The sequence below is a fragment of the Guillardia theta genome (assembly GCF_000315625.1).
Source record: "Guillardia theta CCMP2712 unplaced genomic scaffold GUITHscaffold_3, whole genome shotgun sequence".
NCBI lineage: Eukaryota > Cryptophyceae > Pyrenomonadales > Geminigeraceae > Guillardia > Guillardia theta.
The window spans coordinates 1,041,170-1,060,013 of record NW_005434671.1 but is presented as its reverse complement, the minus strand read 5'-3'; the positions used below and the strand labels follow the sequence as shown (position 1 = coordinate 1,060,013).

General features: G+C 51.6%; 5 protein-coding genes across 5 annotated transcripts in view; 3 read left to right on the top strand and 2 right to left on the bottom strand.

Annotated features, from left to right (window-relative positions):
* GUITHDRAFT_100066 (hypothetical protein) overlaps window positions 1-3,331 on the bottom strand; it is a gene marked incomplete at both ends in the record, with an annotated part of 3,740 nt that extends 409 nt beyond the window's left edge. The window contains 4 exons of the mRNA XM_005841514.1: window positions 472-528; window positions 576-773; window positions 819-887; window positions 938-3,331. Of these exons, the coding sequence (XP_005841571.1) occupies window positions 472-528; window positions 576-773; window positions 819-887; window positions 938-3,331 (2,718 nt within the window). The remainder of the gene's footprint in view (window positions 1-471; window positions 529-575; window positions 774-818; window positions 888-937) is intronic.
* A 967-nt stretch (window positions 3,332-4,298) lies between these two features.
* GUITHDRAFT_150053 (hypothetical protein) lies at window positions 4,299-5,709 on the top strand. The gene is made up of 6 exons (XM_005841513.1): window positions 4,299-4,521; window positions 4,565-4,814; window positions 4,865-5,206; window positions 5,254-5,334; window positions 5,381-5,476; window positions 5,535-5,709. The coding sequence occupies exons 1-3, from the start codon at window positions 4,321-4,323 to the stop codon at window positions 4,900-4,902; spliced, it is 489 nt and encodes a 162-aa protein (XP_005841570.1). The 5' UTR covers window positions 4,299-4,320; the 3' UTR covers window positions 4,903-5,206; window positions 5,254-5,334; window positions 5,381-5,476; window positions 5,535-5,709.
* Window positions 5,710-5,823: 114 nt separating this feature from the next.
* On the bottom strand, window positions 5,824-6,618 carry GUITHDRAFT_150052 (hypothetical protein; the record flags this gene model as incomplete). The annotated part of the gene is made up of 2 exons (XM_005841512.1): window positions 6,324-6,618; window positions 5,824-6,252 (listed from the first exon to the last, which is right to left on the bottom strand). Coding segments are annotated over exons 1-2 (531 nt in total), but the record flags the coding sequence as incomplete, so codon positions are not given.
* A 745-nt stretch (window positions 6,619-7,363) lies between these two features.
* Window positions 7,364-8,869, top strand: GUITHDRAFT_100063 (hypothetical protein; the record flags this gene model as incomplete). Its single annotated transcript, XM_005841511.1, has 8 exons — window positions 7,364-7,456; window positions 7,505-7,597; window positions 7,648-7,860; window positions 7,913-8,203; window positions 8,253-8,366; window positions 8,419-8,580; window positions 8,628-8,724; window positions 8,811-8,869. The coding sequence occupies 8 exons, from the start codon at window positions 7,364-7,366 to the stop codon at window positions 8,867-8,869; spliced, it is 1,122 nt and encodes a 373-aa protein (XP_005841568.1).
* Window positions 8,870-9,925: 1,056 nt separating this feature from the next.
* Window positions 9,926-18,191, top strand: GUITHDRAFT_132284 (hypothetical protein; the record flags this gene model as incomplete). Its single annotated transcript, XM_005841510.1, has 44 exons — window positions 9,926-9,977; window positions 10,027-10,070; window positions 10,116-10,178; window positions 10,238-10,298; window positions 10,355-10,401; window positions 10,615-10,641; window positions 10,739-10,826; window positions 10,881-10,935; window positions 10,987-11,071; window positions 11,319-11,372; window positions 11,423-11,494; window positions 11,519-11,577; window positions 11,781-11,832; window positions 11,885-11,926; window positions 11,976-12,008; window positions 12,062-12,133; window positions 12,363-12,434; window positions 12,480-12,543; window positions 12,846-12,898; window positions 13,111-13,176; window positions 13,295-13,370; window positions 13,552-13,599; window positions 13,702-13,797; window positions 14,101-14,216; window positions 14,307-14,380; window positions 14,616-14,679; window positions 14,974-15,019; window positions 15,066-15,112; window positions 15,364-15,429; window positions 15,476-15,539; window positions 15,587-15,635; window positions 15,689-15,742; window positions 15,896-15,971; window positions 16,225-16,276; window positions 16,327-16,371; window positions 16,421-16,449; window positions 16,495-16,560; window positions 16,609-16,671; window positions 16,796-16,864; window positions 17,176-17,235; window positions 17,278-17,310; window positions 17,729-17,792; window positions 17,836-17,906; window positions 18,096-18,191. The coding sequence occupies 44 exons, from the start codon at window positions 9,926-9,928 to the stop codon at window positions 18,189-18,191; spliced, it is 2,685 nt and encodes an 894-aa protein (XP_005841567.1).
* Between the last annotated feature and the right edge of the window lie 653 nt (window positions 18,192-18,844).

Here is an 18,844-nt window from a genome sequence, read left to right as displayed (position 1 = left end):
CCCCCCCCCCCCCCCCCCCCGGCCCGGGAAAATGCCAAGTTGTTTTGTCACGGCCCCCCTTCCCCCCCCCCCCCCCCCTCCTTTCTTCTGGCCTCAAACCGGTTCTTCGCTACAATCTTGATGTACATATTGTAGGTTTATAATGTCTTGCCTTGCTCCGCTTGCACATGACCTCTCCCCTTCTCCCTCTGTCCCTCCCATTCATCCGAGTCTCGGAGTCTTGAGCTACGGAGTGCTTCGAGTTCAACATTCTTCAACTGTTCCTGCCTCTCTCAATTCTCTGCGCATTTCCAGTGCTGGGAAACTGACATGGCCGAGCAAAGGAGCAGGATGTGTGGAAGGACAGGGGGAGGATGAGAGGGAGGAGACGGTGAGAGGAGCAGAGATGTGCTGGGATCCAGAGCAAGGCTCCCGTAGCTCCCGAGGGGACGGAAGAAGAATATACATTTACACACGAGGCTAGACTGCTACCTCATCCTCCACAACCTCTCTGTTGGTTACCTTGGTGATACCGCTAGCACGCGCCATCTGCCATGGTCATGATCACGCGCCAATCTCCCTGCCTCCCTCCTCACCTGCTGCAGGCGCGAAGCGAACGACCCCCTGCCGCTCGTCTGACGAGGAAGCACTAGGCTCGAGCTCGCGGAGGAGTCTCGCATCGTCGACTCCATCCTCTGCAAGCTCACCCTATTCTCAGCAGACGCGTCCCGCACCCCAACCTCCTGCAGGACTTCCTGCCCTGAGTCCGGGTTGAAGAGTTCCTTCAGGTAGACCTGCGGGTATCGTCATTCCACCGACCTTCTCGCCCACACCCTCACCTGGTCTCGGATCTGAGTGAGCGAGTCGGCGCTGTGGATTTGCATCCTCTCCCTATCTCTTCTCTTTGTCTGCGGACCAAGAAAGTCAGAGGAGGAGGAGGGAGCAACATGTTCAGCACCGCCAGGATCTTGTCCCTGGCGTCTCGGCTCCTCACATAATCTTCGTGCAGCCTCGATTGCCAGTCACGCAGCTCCTTCCCTGACATCTGCACGAGCTCCTCTGAATGCTTCGGGTCCTGCGCTTCAACCTCGCCCGATGCCTGCTGGGCCAATTTCATTCGAGCGGCCATGGACTGTAGGTTGGCCTGCGCAGTAGGTGGAAGAGGGCGGGAGGTGGGATAGTGAATCTCTTCCGCCAGTCGCCCTCGCGCCACCTCCCTGGTCTCGTGCAACCAATTCTCCATCCTCTTGCGATGAGCGACTGAAGGCTTCGGCGGAATTGCAAACTTGTCCAGCTCGTACACGTCCATCCCAGGCGGCAGCAGGTTGTAGTATCCCAGCCCTGACTTGCCTCCTAGCTGCACTTGACATCCGATGGTTGGGATGACGATGAACGGTCGATCAACTTTAAGCTCCCGCAGTTTTCCGTTGTAAGAAATCACTTTCCTGACCTGTCCGATGTTTCTGCTCTCATCGTAGCTGGTCACCTCGGTGACGGAGATCGTCCTGTCATCGTAAAAGTGGTCTTGCGGGAGAGCCGAGGCATCCAGCCCGAACGTGATGGCGTCAACTATCCTAGTGATGGCGAACTTGGAGGTATGCAGCGTCTCGTACGCCCTCATCTCACTGAAGTCTGCGATCCACTTGCCTTGCAGTGGGACCGTGAGCTTCACGTTGGTCCTACCATCTTGCAACCAATCAAATATATAGGCGTTCTCCAGGATCCTGCTGACACTGCTCGGCAGCTTGATGACCTCTTTCGTTATTGGGTGAGCAAAGCTCCAGCCCAGAGCTTGCGAGAACAGGGGCTGAACCGGCTTGTACTTGCGAAGATGCTCAGTAGCGTCCCTTGTATGAGATCGATGAATCATGTAGTACAAGAAAAGATAGAACAGTGCAGTCAGAGCTCCCAAGATGCTAAAAACGATCAGAATCACGTCACTTATGGTTATGCCTTGTGCTTTTTGCACCAAAGTCTTGGACTGCAACTCATACGCAAACGCGTTGTAAAATGTGATTTGAGAGGATATGATACAGATGTACAGGCCCGATGCACCGAAGGCGTTTTCAAATGCGCCACTCTCGACGTTGGCACTGAATTTCTGACTGAGGAGAGGCAGCTCATATTCAAACGTGGAAAGCAAACGAATCTTCAACATCGATATGCCCCTGCTGTTGGCAACAGAAACATCAGGCGAGTCGCAGCGCTGGGAAGCACGTCTTCCTGGGTCCGCTACCGAGACTTGGCTTCCTGCTGGAGATTCAGAGGAGAATTCCCTTCGTCGACTTGCTGGTGCATCGGCCCACCCGAACTCTACACGAGATCGCGGGATACTGAGAGTATCAGCAATCGCGGAGACGACCTTGTACTGGTTCTGCATCTGTCCTTTGCCGATGCTGTTTGTGTTCAAAACAACCCAATCAGCTTGTGTGATGTTGAAGACGGTCAAGACAATGTCCAAATGCGGCTCAGTCTTCTCGCATAGAATTCCAGCATATCCGGCAGGGCAAATGCACTGGCAACTGTTGGGCAACAACCTATATCCTCTAACGCAGGAGCTGATACAGCAGCTCCCATACCCCTGATGCAGCGACCTGCATCCTCCCTTAGTCCTTGTCACGTCTGCCTTCCACTTGGTCTGACATCCAGTGATGTTGGTAGGACCACCAACTCGCATCAGCAGCCTCGTACCGGGGTCGGTCAGCTCGATGTCCCCGAAGACTCTCTCCCCCACGCAAGCTCCTGTGATCACCTCCACCCAGCGGCCTTGACGACAGTAAGGATCCAGCGAAAGCTTCGTTCCGAGACACACAAAAAGACTAAGACCACTGTATGCGTACGAGGCCAGCTGCGAAGACGTCACGGGGCACGCGAGGGCCTCGTCAGTGTTGACAAGATCCGAAGCTCCTGACTCCGTTGGTTGCAGAGAGACTTCTAGGCAGGATGTGTAGACGTCTGCTGTTTGCGACGAGTCGACTTGAAACATGGTCTCCAATGAGAAAGTCATGTTGTCAGCGTCGAAAGGCCACAAACCCTTCTTGATCTGACCTTCGCATGAAAGGGGCACTTTGACTTGTGGACTGGTTATGAGAGGCGCAGGATATTTTTCTGCAGGCAATCCTGGCGGAGGAGCACAGTTCAGGCTCATGAAAGTTGAGTTGATGTTCAGCCAACTGCCTCCTGCACATTTCGACCCGTATGAAAGCTGAGCGCATTCAGGGCCTGGGCAGGCATTGGGGCATCTGGAGCAAACCAGCGTTGTGTCTGGAGCAGGGCACATCTGTTCACCATCACATGCAGCAAGGAAGACTAGAATGGTGAACGAGCACCATGACCATCTTTCAAACGCCATGGTCGCTGGAATCGCCTGTTATCGTCGCATACGTCCAGCTTCAGAGTCTTAGCATCAGCCGCAACACTTGGGCGATCCTCTCCTGACGACCGAAGCTCGCTCCCTCCAGCCGCTACCTTCAACTCTTCACTTCTCTGCTGACCTCCTCTCACCTCCTCTCCCGCGCATCCTCCCGCCTTCTCCCTTCCTAGCGCCACCCGGTATGAAGGGACATTCGCATGGTGCCGAAAAGACGTTACGTCTAACTCTCGACCGTTACATTATGGCAGTTACATTTGTCGCAATTGCGATGGTTTCATGCCGTCCTAAAGCCGTACTTTACAAAAGTAATTATAGAATTAGATTGGTTTGTGAGTATTGGTACAAATGGTTCCGTTTTTGGATGCGATCACTAATCTAATACTAGTACTATTTTACACAAGACTTCAAACAAATATACATGTAAATATCCTGGTTCAAATTTTAACATGTTGTAGTATAGTGAGGTCTCATACTAATTATAAAAATTATCGTTTCTGTACTAACAATAACATTTATTATAATTTTAAAACGGAAAACAACCTTTATTGCCGGAGCGAAACCGCGATTGCGATTGTATAGCCACCATGATGGCGGAACGAACGTTACCCTCAATCTTATCCTCCCATCCATGGCGATTCCTAGATCTTGTTTCGTGGACCACTCACTCCCCGATGATGCTCTGATTTCATCTTAATATTCCTTTCTTGTCTTGTGCATTGGAGGATGCTCCGTTTATTTTTTGTTTTGATTGCTTTTGCTCTTGTTGAAGGTTTTTTGTTGTGTACAAGAATGATCCCGTTGGCCTGTGTTCCACCCACGCCATTTTGAGCTGTCAACCTTCTTCTTTCAAGTACATGACCTGAGACCTAGACATGTGTCAGAGCATGGCCTCGAACTCGGCAACCACAACGATTGCATGTATTCTGACGATTCTGCTTTTGTTGGCAGAAGCGTTACCTCGATTCAAGATGGTGTTCTGTGCCAACTGTGGGCAGTCTCTGCCAGATGCCTCTAAATTCTGCTCCTCTTGCGGCAAACCTGTGCAAGTGGCTACGGGCAAGCCTTCTGCGCCTCCTTCGTATGAGATGACGCAGAAGTTGCAAAAGCCGCAGCAGCAGCAGCAACCAAGCTGTCCACCCGGAACCTTCAAAGTTCAACTTCCTTACAACGTGAGGGTTGTTTGTGTTGGCCTTCCCCTCTGAAGATTCGCAGGCGCGTCCTGGACAAGTCATGAGTGTCACTGTCCCTCAAGGGTACCCCCAGGCTGGTCAAGTTTCACAGTTTCAAGTCCCCCCTGGAGCTAAGCCAGGTGGCTTCGTTTTCGCTCCCCTGCCTCAACCAGGTCAGCAGTATCAACAGTATGCTCCTGGTCAGCAGTATGCTCCTGGTCCAACCTACTATGGCCGCCCAGCCAACTCAGGGGGAGGCAGTACCGCACTCGCTGCTGGAGCAGGAGCTCTCGGTGAGTTTTGATTGTTTCGAATGACTCTGTCTGATGGGCAAATCTTGTAGGAGGCCTTCTGCTAGCGGATGCTCTATTTGATTTCTAATGGTAAACAGAGCTCTGGGTTTGGAGCTAAATGTTCCTTGGACATGTGAACGTGAGAGTGTAGGAACTTCATGGTGGTGAGGATTTGAAACAGGGTATCCTCATGATGAGAAGCATTGTCAGGAGTTGTCAGTTTTGATGATTGCAACCCATTTGTGCCCTTTAAGATTAATAAAAATGTACATTCTGTTTGACTTATCTCAGCGAGAACCTGTCCTCACCCTCTTCTTCTTTGGAAGGGAACAGGAGATCGAAAAGCTTCTTGGAGCTCGAGACTAGCGCGCTGCTCGGCTTGGCTTTCCCTTCTACAAGAAAGTTGTTCAGCTGCGACCACAGACACCAGAGCTACCACCTCTCCTTTGCACGTGTCTCGTCGTCGAAAGAAACTCTGTGAGGTCTTGATTCGTGGCGATCGTCTCTCGTTGTCGTCTCTGCTGTCAAGAATCAGACTTGAGCATGAAGAAGCAAAACAAGTTCCTCCGAGCAGAGCAAGTGCAAGCATCCCACGACGTTGACCTTGGTGGTGTCATCTGTATCGAAAAGCACCGAGACCAGCTCGGTGTGAGCCCCTTCATCTAGACTCAAGTCATCCAAGTTGCATCATAGCTCTGCAACAGAAATGTTCTCTCTCACCAAAGACCTTTTTGGCATTCTCTCGAATCAGGCTGAGTTTTCGCAGCAGAATGGCGGCCATGGATTTCACGTGCCTGTTATTCGATCTTAACAGAAGGACAACGTGCTTGAGGAAGCCGCCGGTTTCTTCCGATGCTAGCTTTTCTTTGATCGAGTCCACTCCAGCCAGCATCCATGCAAGGGAGAGAGCGCGGAAGATTACATCATCTTTGTCGCTCCTGGCAAGTTTGCAAACTTGTGACAAGCATTCCCTCTGTTCAATTTCTTGAGCTCTTGCAGGATCAACGCAGTATGCACGAAGGGCACATAGAGCTGCTTTATGAACATCGACGTGTTGGCTGTACAGCAGATTCACAAGCAAACGACACGCATCCAGTCTTCCCATCTCCCTCCGAACCTCAGTGTTCCGGTAACACAAGGAGGCCAGCGCATCAGCTGCCGCCGCCTGCAGCTCGGGATGCCACGAGGTCAAGCTTGAGGTCAAGGTGTGGACAAGCTTCAGTTGAAGGGCCTCTGTTTGAACATCACCGTATGCGTAAACTCTGTTCTCATCCATTGTCGAAGTGAAATTGCTTGCGAGAGCAGAAATTGCATATGCGGCATGAACTTGAATCTTGATTTCGTTGTCCTTGGTGCATAGAGTAGATAGCGCACCTAAGGCTTCACCTTCAAACAACGATGTTCGTTCTTCCACTCCCGTCCTGGCTAATCTTGCGATCTTGAGTGCACAAACGGTCAGCTCCCTTCGCAAAGAAAAGCATGAGGCAAACAAGCGACAAGGAGACTTACAGTTGAAGTAACTCTTGGCAGCGATTCCTGGGTTCCATTCAATATCTCGATCACAAGGGTTCGAACATCATCCTCCAAGATTCCTGTGAGCTCGACCTCCATAATGCTGAGGTTTCAAGTATAGCAGAATGCCTCAAATTTCCAGAAATATCAAGCTTCTCGCAGCGAGTCAAACTTGCACCTTGACAGAGCAGATGAAGTGCGTAAACAAGAACCTGTTTCCTCAGTCTCCCCTCGTCCTCGCCCTCAGACAGTCTCCCTCTCGCCCGACATCTGCCACGGGTTCCACATTCGAACGGTTTGTCCGTTACATTTCCGTTGTTTTGGTATTCGGTATGTGGTGGGGATGGGGTCCACGGCAACCGCCGACCGTTTGAGGGGACCATGTCCGGGATTCGCGCGATGGGGGAGAAGGAGGCGCTGATGGGCTTCTTGAAGGCAAGAACACACAAGAGACAACATGCCTGATCTCACTTCTTCTTGCTCCTCCCTGCTGCTGCTGCGCCTGCCCACTCCTGTCCACTCTCTTGCTGCCCTCCCGCCTTGTTGCCCAACCCACCAGTTCTGCCAGCGTTACCCGCCTTCCACCGCATCCTTGATATTCAGCACCTTGCTCCTGCTTCCTCTCGATGTCTCCAGCTCTAGTATTGCTATCGTTCCCCTGATGAGATCTTGCCTTCTCTCCGATACCACTGAGATCCTGATAGTTTGCATACGTAGAGTAACGTGCGCTGACCCTCTGTTATTCCAGGAAAGACTTCTGCATCTGATTGAAACTCAACCATCAGACTTGACTCCTGATCTCCTCCCATTTATCTTTGAGAACTTGTCAACAGAGACAACCCTGCCACAAGAGCAGGATATTCACGTACAAATATTCTCCATGTAACCACCCCCGTGTTGTAACGTCATTGTAGGATTTGAAGGAAAAGGTCAGGCCTTTCAAGCTTCCTGTTCCTGTCGATCCTGCCGCACCTCCAGCTGAACCCGTAGAGGGCCAGGAGGTCGAGGAGCTTCTGCCTGTCGAGGTGGAAGGCGACATGGGAGATGTTTTACACGATCTCGGCTTCCTGGAGAGAGCTGGCGTTGGGTTTGGCAAGGAAGAAGCAGTGAGACTCTACCTCAGTTTAAAGGTTTGGTTGATGAGTTCATATGGCATCCTCCTCACGTCTACATGACAGACGTTGTTGCACAAGAACCCCGATGCAGTTGAGGGCGAGAAGATATCGTCCGTGCGGCTGTGGGGCAAGATCATGGGTGTTGAGAAGGATTATGTGAGATGATCAATGAAAACAGGGTATGTTCCTTTGACTTTGTTTGTTAGATCATAGCGGAATGCTTGATGAGCGGGCGACAGCCAAACCCTCCTCTTCCTGAGGGAGAACAGGATCCTTCTATCGTCCCGCCCGACTCGATCGGATCCGAAGCTCCTGTAGATTTCATGATGAGCAGCAACGCTTTCGTGTACTACGTTACTTCAGGGCATTCCAGCCCATGGAGAAGACTTCCCGACGTCGAGCCAAAGACGATCATCGCGGTATGACAGTTTCTATGTGTTACCTTCGAACGACCCTGATCTTTCACGACAGGCTAGAAACATAAGAAGATTCTTCACTGGCAACCTGGATGCTCCTGTCCTCTCCAAGAGCTCCTTCCCGGGCAGAGAGCTTCACTATCTCCGAGCGCAGATCGCACGAATCAGCGCGGACTGTCGCATCGCTCCTCGGGGGCATCTGGCAGATGTGACGGACTACGAGGGAGGAGGTGAGCTGACAGTCGGGCTATCGGAAGAAGGGACCTTCTTTGGCATGACCGGGCATGCCCTCTGTGAGCTGCACAAGTCAAGCTGGGTACATGCCTCGTTGGATCTCTTGCCGCAGGTTTATTTGTCCATTCTTGTACTCGTGTTCCTCATCTCTCTTTTTGTAGGGTCGCTGCAAGTACTATGACTATGGCTGGACGCCTCCTGAGAGCAATCCTGATGCCAAAGATCCACGATTGGAGAAGAATCGCCCTGCACTACAGAGCATACACCTCGACAAGGTCGTCATGCTCTCCGCTCTCCTCTCCTTGCTTTACTCTGACATCTGAACAGATCCCTAAGTACGACTCTCCCGCATGGACTGCTCATCTAGCAGGAGGAAAGGCTCCGCAGTATGCCTGCGCTGTTGTCCGCAGCCTGGCATGGCCTGGAGCCGTTACGGTCGGATGGGGATATACCTTCGTCAACTTCTACTGTGGCTGGGGTGTTTACGAGGTACCGCGATGCGGGAGCTTGATCGGTACTCAACAGCAGTTTCTCAGACTGGTGCCATGTTCACACCGCCGGTCGTCGGCAAGGTTCTGCCAGAACCCAGCCTGCCCGAATACAAACGCAACGAGAAGTGTAAAGGAGTTGCAGGTAACTCAATTGCTTTCTCTGCGTTCATCTTCACCCGCTTCCGTTCACCATTTTCACACATCATCTTTACACACTTGTTTGTGCAGGCGATCTGAACCTGGAGCCACCACCTGTGCCTGAGGAAGGGCAGGCGGCCGCTGAATAGCTCCGATGTAGCCTGCACGGATTCACTGTCTCACCGTTGTTTACTCGTAAATGTTACTCGGAAACTGTTCTTGCTGCTCTTGTTCAGCGCGTCTTTGAGAACTACCTCTCCTACCCCCTCTCTCCGCCTTTCCTCTCTCCTCCTTTCCTCTCTCCTCCTTTCCTCTCTCCTCCTTTCCTCGCTCCTCGCTCCTCGCTCCTCTCTCCCCGCTCCTCTCTCCCCGCTCCTAGCTCCTCTCTCCCCGCTCCTATCCCATTGCTCTTCCCAGGCACTTTTTGGGTCGAGTACACGATTGTAGCTGTGCTACCGGTGCTTCTCTCCAGGAAAAGTGGGGTCCAATAAGCTGGGTGGTTTGCAAAAGGGCGGAGCAGGACTGCCTGATAGTGGTAGGGGTACTATGTGCCCCTATCCGGTTGTTTGTAGGACAATAGGACGGGTACTATGTTGATTCGGACTACCCCCCTTGGTTAATTTCGGCTTGCAATGAACCTTCTTTTTTTCATGAGGGCTTTGCTGAAATCGGAGTTAAAATTTTGTACTTACCTTTATGTATTTGAAATAAACAGAACATAATTTCGTAAGGAGCCCTTTGTATTTAAATATATTTTAGCTGGTACGTGGTGGTACTGGATGACTTCTAAAACCAATTTAATATCAGTATTCCATACTAAGTTTACTCATTTTCTGATATCTCTATAGATTGCACGACAATATTTTAACCTCAAGCGGTGCGAGTCTGAGGACCTCATGGCGAGATGGGGGAAAGCGTGAAGGATGGGGAGGCCGGGAGGGGCAGCAGGGACGGGAATGGGGGGAGAGGGGCGGGAGCTTGAGGGGAAGAAGCGGATCCAGTTACAGGCGTAGATGCCCTGCCATGGAGGCCCAGACAGTCTGAGGGTAGATGGAGATCCTGCACCTCTCCTCAAGTCTCCTCGTGCCGTCAGCGGAAGTAGCAGGGTTTCATGAGCTGACTGCGAATGCCTGCAGCTGAACCAAGACGAATGATCTGATTTTCTCTGCGACAAGACACCTGCATTACCTGAGCCATTGTACATGATGTCTTTCAAGCGACGAGGCTCGCAGAGTCGTCGTGGCAAGCTACACTGTGGTGAGCAAGAATTGCACACGGATTCGCAAGCCTCTTAAGTTTCTCGCAGTTCCCAGCACTGAATCCTTCATGGTGGCCACAAGAATGTTCAAGGTATAACACAGGGAAATCAGTACGGTTCCTAAAACTCTTCTGCAGTTCCGACTTCTGACAGGAAGCTTGTATGAGGCGCCCAAGAGTCCGATCCTCGCTTCGATCGGGGTGACATTGAACTTCATTGTACTTGAAGCTCCCGTACTCTGGCTAAGTTCGGCTCCCAGGTCTGGAGCCCTGAGACCAACGATTACATTTCTCCTCCTATGAATGTGAAGCTGGACATCGGTGAGGGGCAGTGGAGGCATGTCTCGAGGCCGACCAGGGATGATCTTGTGTTGCAGATGGCTGTACCATGTACTTCGCCGACATTCTCAGCTTCGTGCTGGATGTAAGCATCGTATCCTGCCTTGTACTGTTACTCGTGTACACCTGGGGTCGGAAGTTAGAGAGCGCATTTCGGGGGTTGTCAGGGATTATGTCATGGCTGTTCCCCCTGCCGTTTGATGATCCAGATTGGGCGGATGAAGCACACTCCTTGCTTGACTCTGCTGCCCCTCCTTCACTTCACTTTGAGATGTTTGGCTGAGTACAATCACGGCAGGAGGGCCCCCGGCTACGAAATGCTCAGGTGTGCGTTGGAAGCCCTTCAGCGATTCGAGGGGGGGGAAAGGGGGGCGGGGGACGGGGGGCGCCGTCGGACCTGTCAACCTGACTTGACCTGTCAGTTGAGCGTCGAGGTCACAGAAAGGAGGGTTCTCCGACCGAAGTTCATCGGGAGCTTTAAGATCCCCTTCGATGAGTTCTCTTCTTCCAGTGCGTCCTTACCTTGATCGAGCATATTGACGTCTGATCTTTCTGCCCTCTCAGTGCAAGACATTCAAGACGAAGATACTTCAGACAAGTGGATGGAAATGGGGATCAGGTTGGGACCGTGTTCCGCTCTCGTCCTTGTTAGCTCACAAAGTTGCGACAGTCCGAATGCGGTCAGCCTCACTGGGACTCTGATCAAACCAGGAGGGAAGAAGTCAGCGAGCAACCGAGGGACGATGATATTTCAGGTGTCGAGCATGATCAGTGAAGCTGGGAGGAAGACAGAAGGAGGGAGAGGGGGGGGAGCTTGAGGGATGGGAAGAGGCAGAGGCAGAGAGGGAGGAAAGATTGAGGGGGAGGTAGGAAGGTAGTGTGTGTTGTGTTTGTATGTGTGTACGCGTGTGAAAGAAAGAGACAGAGAGAGACAGAGAGAGGAGAAGGCAGAAGAAGGAGATAAAATATCGGAAAGTGCTATCTCTGAATTCTCGTCACTAGGTGGAGCTGCTTCCATTGACATTTGCCGTCGATCTTCAAACGTTCTTCAAAGAGGTTCGCGCTGTTGGGAGTTCGTCTGCTGGTCCTCCTCACAACCTCTTCAGCTTCCCCACAACATTTGCAACTGGGTAGTGATGATGGCAACGCCGGAGGCACAAGCAGCAGTAGAGAGCGAGGTAGTCGGTGACGTGGCATGACAGGACTATCAATTGAAGACGAAAGATGCCGGGAATGCAACTCCGAGGAGCAACATTGAGAGGTTCTCTCCTTGCTTCCTCCCTCTGTCTTGCCTCCCCCCCCCAACTTCCTTCCCCGATCTCCTCCGCATACACCTGTGCTTGGATCTAGCTTGTACGACCTTCTCGGCACCCTTCGCTCTCTCCTTCTCCTGCATCTCCTCCCTCCTCGTCCTAACTCTTTCCTGTCCCTCACACGCTCCTTCCTTCCTAACTCGTTCTTCAGGTTCCGCTCGTGTGCGGTGCGGATGCTTTCACAGGGGATCACGGGGTTCAAGGTATCCCTTTCATCTACCTCCCTACCGCGTGTGATTGAGCGCCTTGTTTCAGTTCGGAGAAGCGTCGTATGCAGACTTGAACAAGATTAGGAAGGTGAGAGGTGACCAGTGGTGTTTTTTTCTGAACTTCTTTCCTCTACAAGGGGACGAAATCAGCGCTCAGGATAGGAGAAGGGGTAATAGCACAGCGAGGTTCTGTTGGGAGGGCGTCTGGTAACGACGGGAGCAGGGAGGAGCCTCGACGTGTGGAGAGATTGTAGCGATCAATGGAAATCAGAACATCAGCTTCTCAACGACTGATGTGAGTGAGATGTCTTGAGCCAGATGTCTCGTGTCAACACTGTCCACCTGAGATGTTTGCATGGTGCTGATCGTTCTCTCGTGCTTTCTTTAGCTCCCTCCCTCCCACAATCCTTGTCTGCCTGCCTTCATTACTTCCCGCCTGCCCGCACTTCTTCGATGTCTTCATCTTTGCTTTTTGCGGATCATCGCTGATCGTTCTTGGCGACTTCCATCTTGCCCTTGGACAGATCTACGAGCATCGCCTCAGTTCCTTCCTCAACCAATTCAAGTCCTCGTCGGCCTCCATCGCCTGGACGGCGGTCAGCGATGTGTCTCATGTCATGACGAGATTGACGAAAGAGCAGGCGTGCGAAGTGCTGGGGCAGCTGAACCCTTCGGTGATGGTTGATCTTGACCTTGATACCACCGGTGATATCCTGACCTTGCTATCTCCCACTGCCAATAGTTCTCCTCACCTTCGTCCTCCCTTGTCTCTTTTTCTTGTCCTGTTCTGGTCTTATGGTGACTTGATTTTGCTTTACTTGACTTGACCTGACCTGACTTGACTTGACTAGACTTGTTGCCTTTCTTTCTGTATCTTTATCAAATGATTTGAATGTCTTCATATTGTTTTCCTTTGCCTTTTTATTGTCCTTTTCCACTCTCTTCCTTCTTGATTTTCACTTCATTGCAACTGTCTTTTCTCCCCCTTTTCGCTCAACTTTCTCCAGATTTCGGAAAACTGTCCTCACTGGGAACGCTTTTCCGTATAGTCAGCGAGCAAGTGAGTGCGGAAGAGGAGAAGGGACACAATAGGCTTGTGGCAAAGGAGGAAGGAGAGGAGGAGAAGAAGGGAGAGGAGGAGGAGGAGGAGGAGGAGGAGGCCGGGGGGAGGGGGGATTGAGCAAGCGAGCGAGAGACAGAGACAGAGAGAGGAGGGGGAGGAGGAGTTGGAGATGGACGAGGAGGAGGAGATATATACTGACATCCCTCTAGCTCCTTCACGGCTCGCGGGAAAAACGTGTTGATGCTCTTCGCGAATTGGCGAGAGAGGCTCCACAGGTGAGAGAGAGAGAAATGCTGGATGAAGGAGGGATGAAGAAGGATGAAGGAGGGATGGAGGGTTCTGTTCAGCAGATGACAGGAAATTGCTGATCCCGTGCCGTCGTTATTGTTGCAGGCGCTCTGCTCTATTGCCCTCCATGTTCCATACGATATCCTTGTCAAGGAGCTGAACGGTGTCATCTACGACTCAGGTGAACATTTCTGCTCTCCTCCTACCCCTCCTCCTCCTCCTCTTCCCTCTCCATCCTCCTCCTCCTCCTCCTACTCCCTCTCCTCCTACTTTTTCTGCTAGATCAACTACTACTGCTAATACTACTCTTCGTCCTTATCTTCCTCTACGTGTTATTTGTCATGACTATAATGTCCTTTCAGACAGCTCAGATCTTTTCATCAGCGACACGAACTCCGTCGACCACTCAAGTGAACGCTCATTCTTTCCCTGCCTTGCCTTTCCTTCATCCTCACTCAGTCTCCTTCCGCTGCTTCCCGATGTTTCAAGTAACTCCGCTGTCTTGTTCTCAGCTGCCAAGAAGATGGTCAGCGTCAAGGAGAGGTCTTGGCACGGCTCGTCTACTGTTATACACATCTCCGGAGAGGCAGACCCTTCCAAACTAGCGGGTCAGTACCATCCCTGCTGCTGCCCCCCCCTCTCCTCCTCATCATCTTCCCCCTTCCTCTTCCCCCCTCCCCCTCTTCCTAAAACCTCTTATTTTCGCTTTTGCCCTCCATCTCCTGTTTGATTTACGTTCAAACCTTCTTGTACATCTTCTTGTACATCTTGGATCCTTCTCCTTCTCCTATAAATTCCTCGTCCTCGTCCTTATCCCCGTCCCTTTCCCCATCTCCGCCCTCCTCCTCCTCCTCCTCCTCCTCCTCCTCCTCCTCCTCTCTTTCAGCTTCTACTCTTCATCCTCTTGCTAGGATCAGTTTCTGATTCTGATCGAAACCTAGGGAACGAAGCAGAGAAAAGCGCCTTCAAGCGAGTGCTCAAGAAAGCAGGGCAACTGATGTCGCTTCCGAAAAACATGTCCAGACAGGTAGCAAGAGGAGAGAGGAGAGACAAGTTTTCCTTAAGCTCTGATCTTGCATGCTCATTCTTCGACGCCTGTCTCATCATCGTGTTGCAGAACTTGTGCGTTATGGACGATGACTTCAGTATCGGGCTAGAAGGATCTTTCAAAGAGAGTGCGGTGTTGGACCGGTGAGAAGCGCTGCTGTGCATCTCATCCTTCTTTTCTCTTCTTATCCTTCCTTGTTGCTGTTGTTCCTTGTTGTTGTCCCTTGTTGTTCTTTCCCCGTCTCTTTTGTTTGCAAGTGTTCTCGTCACTCTGCTTCTCCTCATCATTACATCTTTCTCACTCATCACTTCTCTGCACTCCTCGTGGCATGTCTGCATGATGGTCTTGTTTACCTTGGGAGCACTTGACTGCTATCAGAACATGGCACGGCACCAAGATCACCAAGGAGCAGATGCAGTCAGGTTCCTACGAGTACTCCGAGGTGAGCATAACAACATCGTGACTATATGAGATCCGAGAGTATCGTCGTCACTTCCTGTCCTGTCCTGTCCTGTCCTGTCCTGTCCTGTCCTGTCCTGTCCCCTCCCCTCCCCTCCTCTCCTCTCCTCTCCGCTCCTCTTCTCTCCTGTGTTCTCCTCCCCTCCCCTCTCCTGTCCTGTCCTATTCTCTCCGCATTCCATCTCTCGTTCACTGCTTGCTCCTCCTCTCGTCCTCCCTCGCTTCGCCTACACATCTAATCCTCCTCTCATCTACACCTTCGTCATGTTTCCTCCAGGTCCCTCGTCACGGTGCTCTTCGTCTTTCAAACACACAATACTCCGGTTGATGAGTGGGAAGCAAACGTTTCTCCCTTCTCACTCACCGCAGAACCTCTCGATCTTGTTCCCAAACACGGCATGCTCGACGCTCTGCAGGTCTTTACCTTGAGTGATCACCTTTGCGCTGCTGTTCCATGTCATGAGTGAATTGATTTGTTTTATGAGATGATTCTTGTGTGCCTTGTCGTCTGAGATGTTCTATCATGAATGTAGCGATCATGACATGATGATAACGACGGCGATGGTGATGGTGTTAAGAATGATAATGTTCATGTTGCTAATAGTAATGTTGTTACACAAGCACTATGTTTCAGTCACCATTGGTATGACTCTGACTGCGATCTCAGTTGCTAAGCGGAGTTCTCGGGCGAGAGTTCATCGAAAACTTCACCATGCCCTGCATTCAACACCCTGTGAGCCTCTCCGACCCCTCGTGCGGGAATTTTGAAGTTCCCCCAGGATGTCGACCAAGTCAAACTGGCGCAGCTGCTGGGGCAGTTGCACTACTCAGCGTCAAACAGCGGTCAGTTGCTGACGGGAGGGGAGGAGGAGGGTTGAAGGATGAGGCAGGATGCGACGTTGCTAGCGAGATCCGGGCCATGCACCTGGACCTGTTGAGGTGGGGGAGGAAGAAAGGAGGGCAGAAGTCCGTTGATCTGACAACGAGAGCAGCTCCAACGAAGACCCTCAGATCAAGCTCAGTGCCATCAAGACAATCGAAGAGAGGTGAGGGAGGCGAGGAGGAGGAGGAAGAGGAGGAGGAGGAGGAGGAGGAGGAGGAGGAGGAAGAGGAGGAGGACATGGGGAAAGGGCGGGGAGGAGGAGGTGGGAGGCAGGGGAGGGAACAAGAGCGGAGGGAGGAAGTTGAGCAGGGAGCAGGTATATGGAAGCAGCACTTGCAGTGTTTCGAGGAGGAGAGATGCACGATTGGAGCCATGCGGCAAGGCCCTGGAAGGTGAGGAGGAGGAGAGATTTTGTAGAAGCTGCTGTGGGTTGAGATTCTTTCCTCCTGCTCCCATTCTTTCCTCTCCCCTTCCCTCCCTCCCTCCCTCCCTCCCTCCCTCCCTCCCTCCCTCTCTGTCTCCCCCTCTCGCTCTCCCTCTCTCTCTCTGATCATTGGCAACTGACGGGCGACATTGTACATGATTTTTGATCCTTTTGTTCTCCTGCATCTTCACACGACTCTGACGACTGATCTTGTCTCGCAGGCGATGATCGAATGTCTCATCTTCCACGTCTATCTCTGCGGGTTCCTACCCAGTGAGCACAGATCTCCTCCTCTCCTCCCTGCCTCTCATCTCAACCGGCAGGTCTCTGCCGCCTGCTCATCAACCTCCGCGGAGAAGCTGTAAAAGGTCAGAGCGAGGCTCTGTGAATGCTGACGGCGAATGCAGAAGACAGCAGCGTTGGAAGCGTTTCACCCTGTGATTCAAGTGAGTGTATGATGAGGTCTTGTTCCATGGTTGAGTAGCCGACAGGACATCTTGGAAGTTTGTTCGAGCATGCCGGGAGACGTGAAAGAGAATTTCTTGAATCCGGCCATTGTCAGTCGCCGACTTTCTTCGATGGTCGAGCTTACATGTACTCTCAAGGTTTGCGCCTGGAGTTGGAATGATCAGAGAACGTCGAACTTGTCTGTGAAACTTCACTGTCAGGTGACGAGAAATTGATATGCACTGCTTGTAGAGCATGTCTTCTTTTGAATATCTTGTGCATGTCTCTGTTCCTGCATGCCATGGAATCTCAAATCTGATTTGCACTTGTCATCACTTGCTCCAGCTACCAATCATCTTGAGCGTGATCCCCTCGACATGGGAGCGAAGGCTTTGTTGGCTTCGAGCAATGCAGGTGAGAATAAGTTCTGTCTGTCTGTCTATCTCTCTATCTATCTGTCTGTCTGTTTATCTATCTGTCTATCTGTCTGTCTGTCTGTCTGTTTATCTCTCTATCTCTCTATCTGTCTTCCTGTCTATCTGTCTATCTGTCTGTTTATCGTTCTCTTGCTCCTTGACTTTAGTTTCCTTGCTTTTTCTCCGCCTCTCCTCCACTTTCACTTCTCCTCTCGTCTTTCTGCCCCCCCTCCCCCCTTCTTTTCCATCCTTTCACTCCTCTCCTCACCTTCTCCTCCCTTCCCTCTCCTTTTCTCATGCTATCCATAGGCTTCTTACAGCGCGTATCTTGCTCAACGACACGTGGAGCTCCCAGATGGAGTTTGGAAGGTGGAGGCGATGATTTCAAGTCTCGATGTAACTATCAGTCAGGTGTCGGAAGATGGAAGTTACATAACAGTCAAGGTGAGAGAAGGCAGCACAGCAGAGAGGAGGGAGGAGGGAGGAGGGAGGAGGGAGGATGGGGAAACGGAGATAGAGGAGGGGAACAGGAGATTTCCACTGACTGGTCGTTTGAAGGATGGGATGAAGATGGTTTTTGGTCCCTCCTATCACCGACCCAATCGCTCTCGCTTATCAGGTTCTGCTTATGTTCATTCCAGTGCTCCTCCTCCTCCTCCTCCTCCTCCTCCTCCTCCTCCTCCTCCTCCTCCTCCTCCTCCTCCTCCTTGTTCTCCTCCAGCTTCTCGTACTCCTCTCTTTGATCTGCTGCTCTTCCTTCTCTGTCAAGTCTTCTTCCCGCCTCCCCTTCCATATTCTCTTAACTCTCCCCCCCCTCATGGTTTCACTGTCTTAGTTCCCCGCGGCTCTTCGTCTCTGCAAGGAGGCTGGGGTGGCCTGGGCGGAGGCGCTGGTAGTGTACAAGTGCATGTGCGAGGACGATGAATGTAAGAGACGTTCACCGGTCGGACGAGGCTGACGAGCTGGCAGCGGACGTTCGCTGGATGATGTCTCATAGCATTCACCTATACCCGAACCTCTTCGACGAGGACTGCCTCTCGGTACTTCCTCCCGCCATGTTGCTGTTGACAGATTGTGATGGACATATCGATGGTGATGAGTGTCGATGGTGATGAGTGTTGATGGTGATGAATTTGCTTCTGGTGTTTTCGCCCCCTCGTTGTGTTGTTGTCGACGGAATGAACACGTGTCTCTTGCTATCATCGCCCGTGCTTGACAAGAGCTTCCAGGTCCTTTGTGAAACGTTTGAGAAGCTGCTGAGGGACGAGGATCTTGATGTGGCGGAGGTAGAGGACGGGAACAGTCTTGAAGGGACTCATGGTTGAGGTGACAGGGAATTCACAAACATTACATGGAGTTCGTCCGAGTTGTCAACAATTACGACAGGTTCCATCAAAGAGAAATCTGATCCTGCTCCCGTGCCTTCCTGCCCCTTTTTCCCTCCTGCTCCTCTCTGCCTTTCTCCCCATCCTTCTCCTCCTCCTCCTCATCACCACCACCACCATCGTCATCATCATCGTCATCATCACAAAGAACATCAAGAACAATTCTGTCTCGTCTACATGCTGTTCTTGTCTACATGCTGTTCTCGTCCCCATCCCTTCCAAAGCATGTCTGAATTTCTTTCGCAGGGAGAGAGCAGTTTTCCTTGCAAACTTGTTTCTTGACCAGGTTAGAAATGGCCGAAAGTCACAGCAACTCACAACTTTCGAAGGGACTCTGGGAGAGGAGGCTGCATTTTGCTGTTTTTCAGGTAAAATTTCAAATCTTGATGCCGTGATTCTGTTTGATCGACAATTTCTTGTGCAGTCCGAACAACTTGTACAATACGTCGAGAGCGATCTTGTTCCAGACACGTTTGGTGAGAGGAGAGGAGGAAGGGGAGGAGAAAACGAGGCAGAGGAAAGGAGGGAGGAGAGTAGAAAGGGTAAAATAGAACAGAGGAAGGAATGAAGAGAGAAGGATAGTGGGAAAGAGC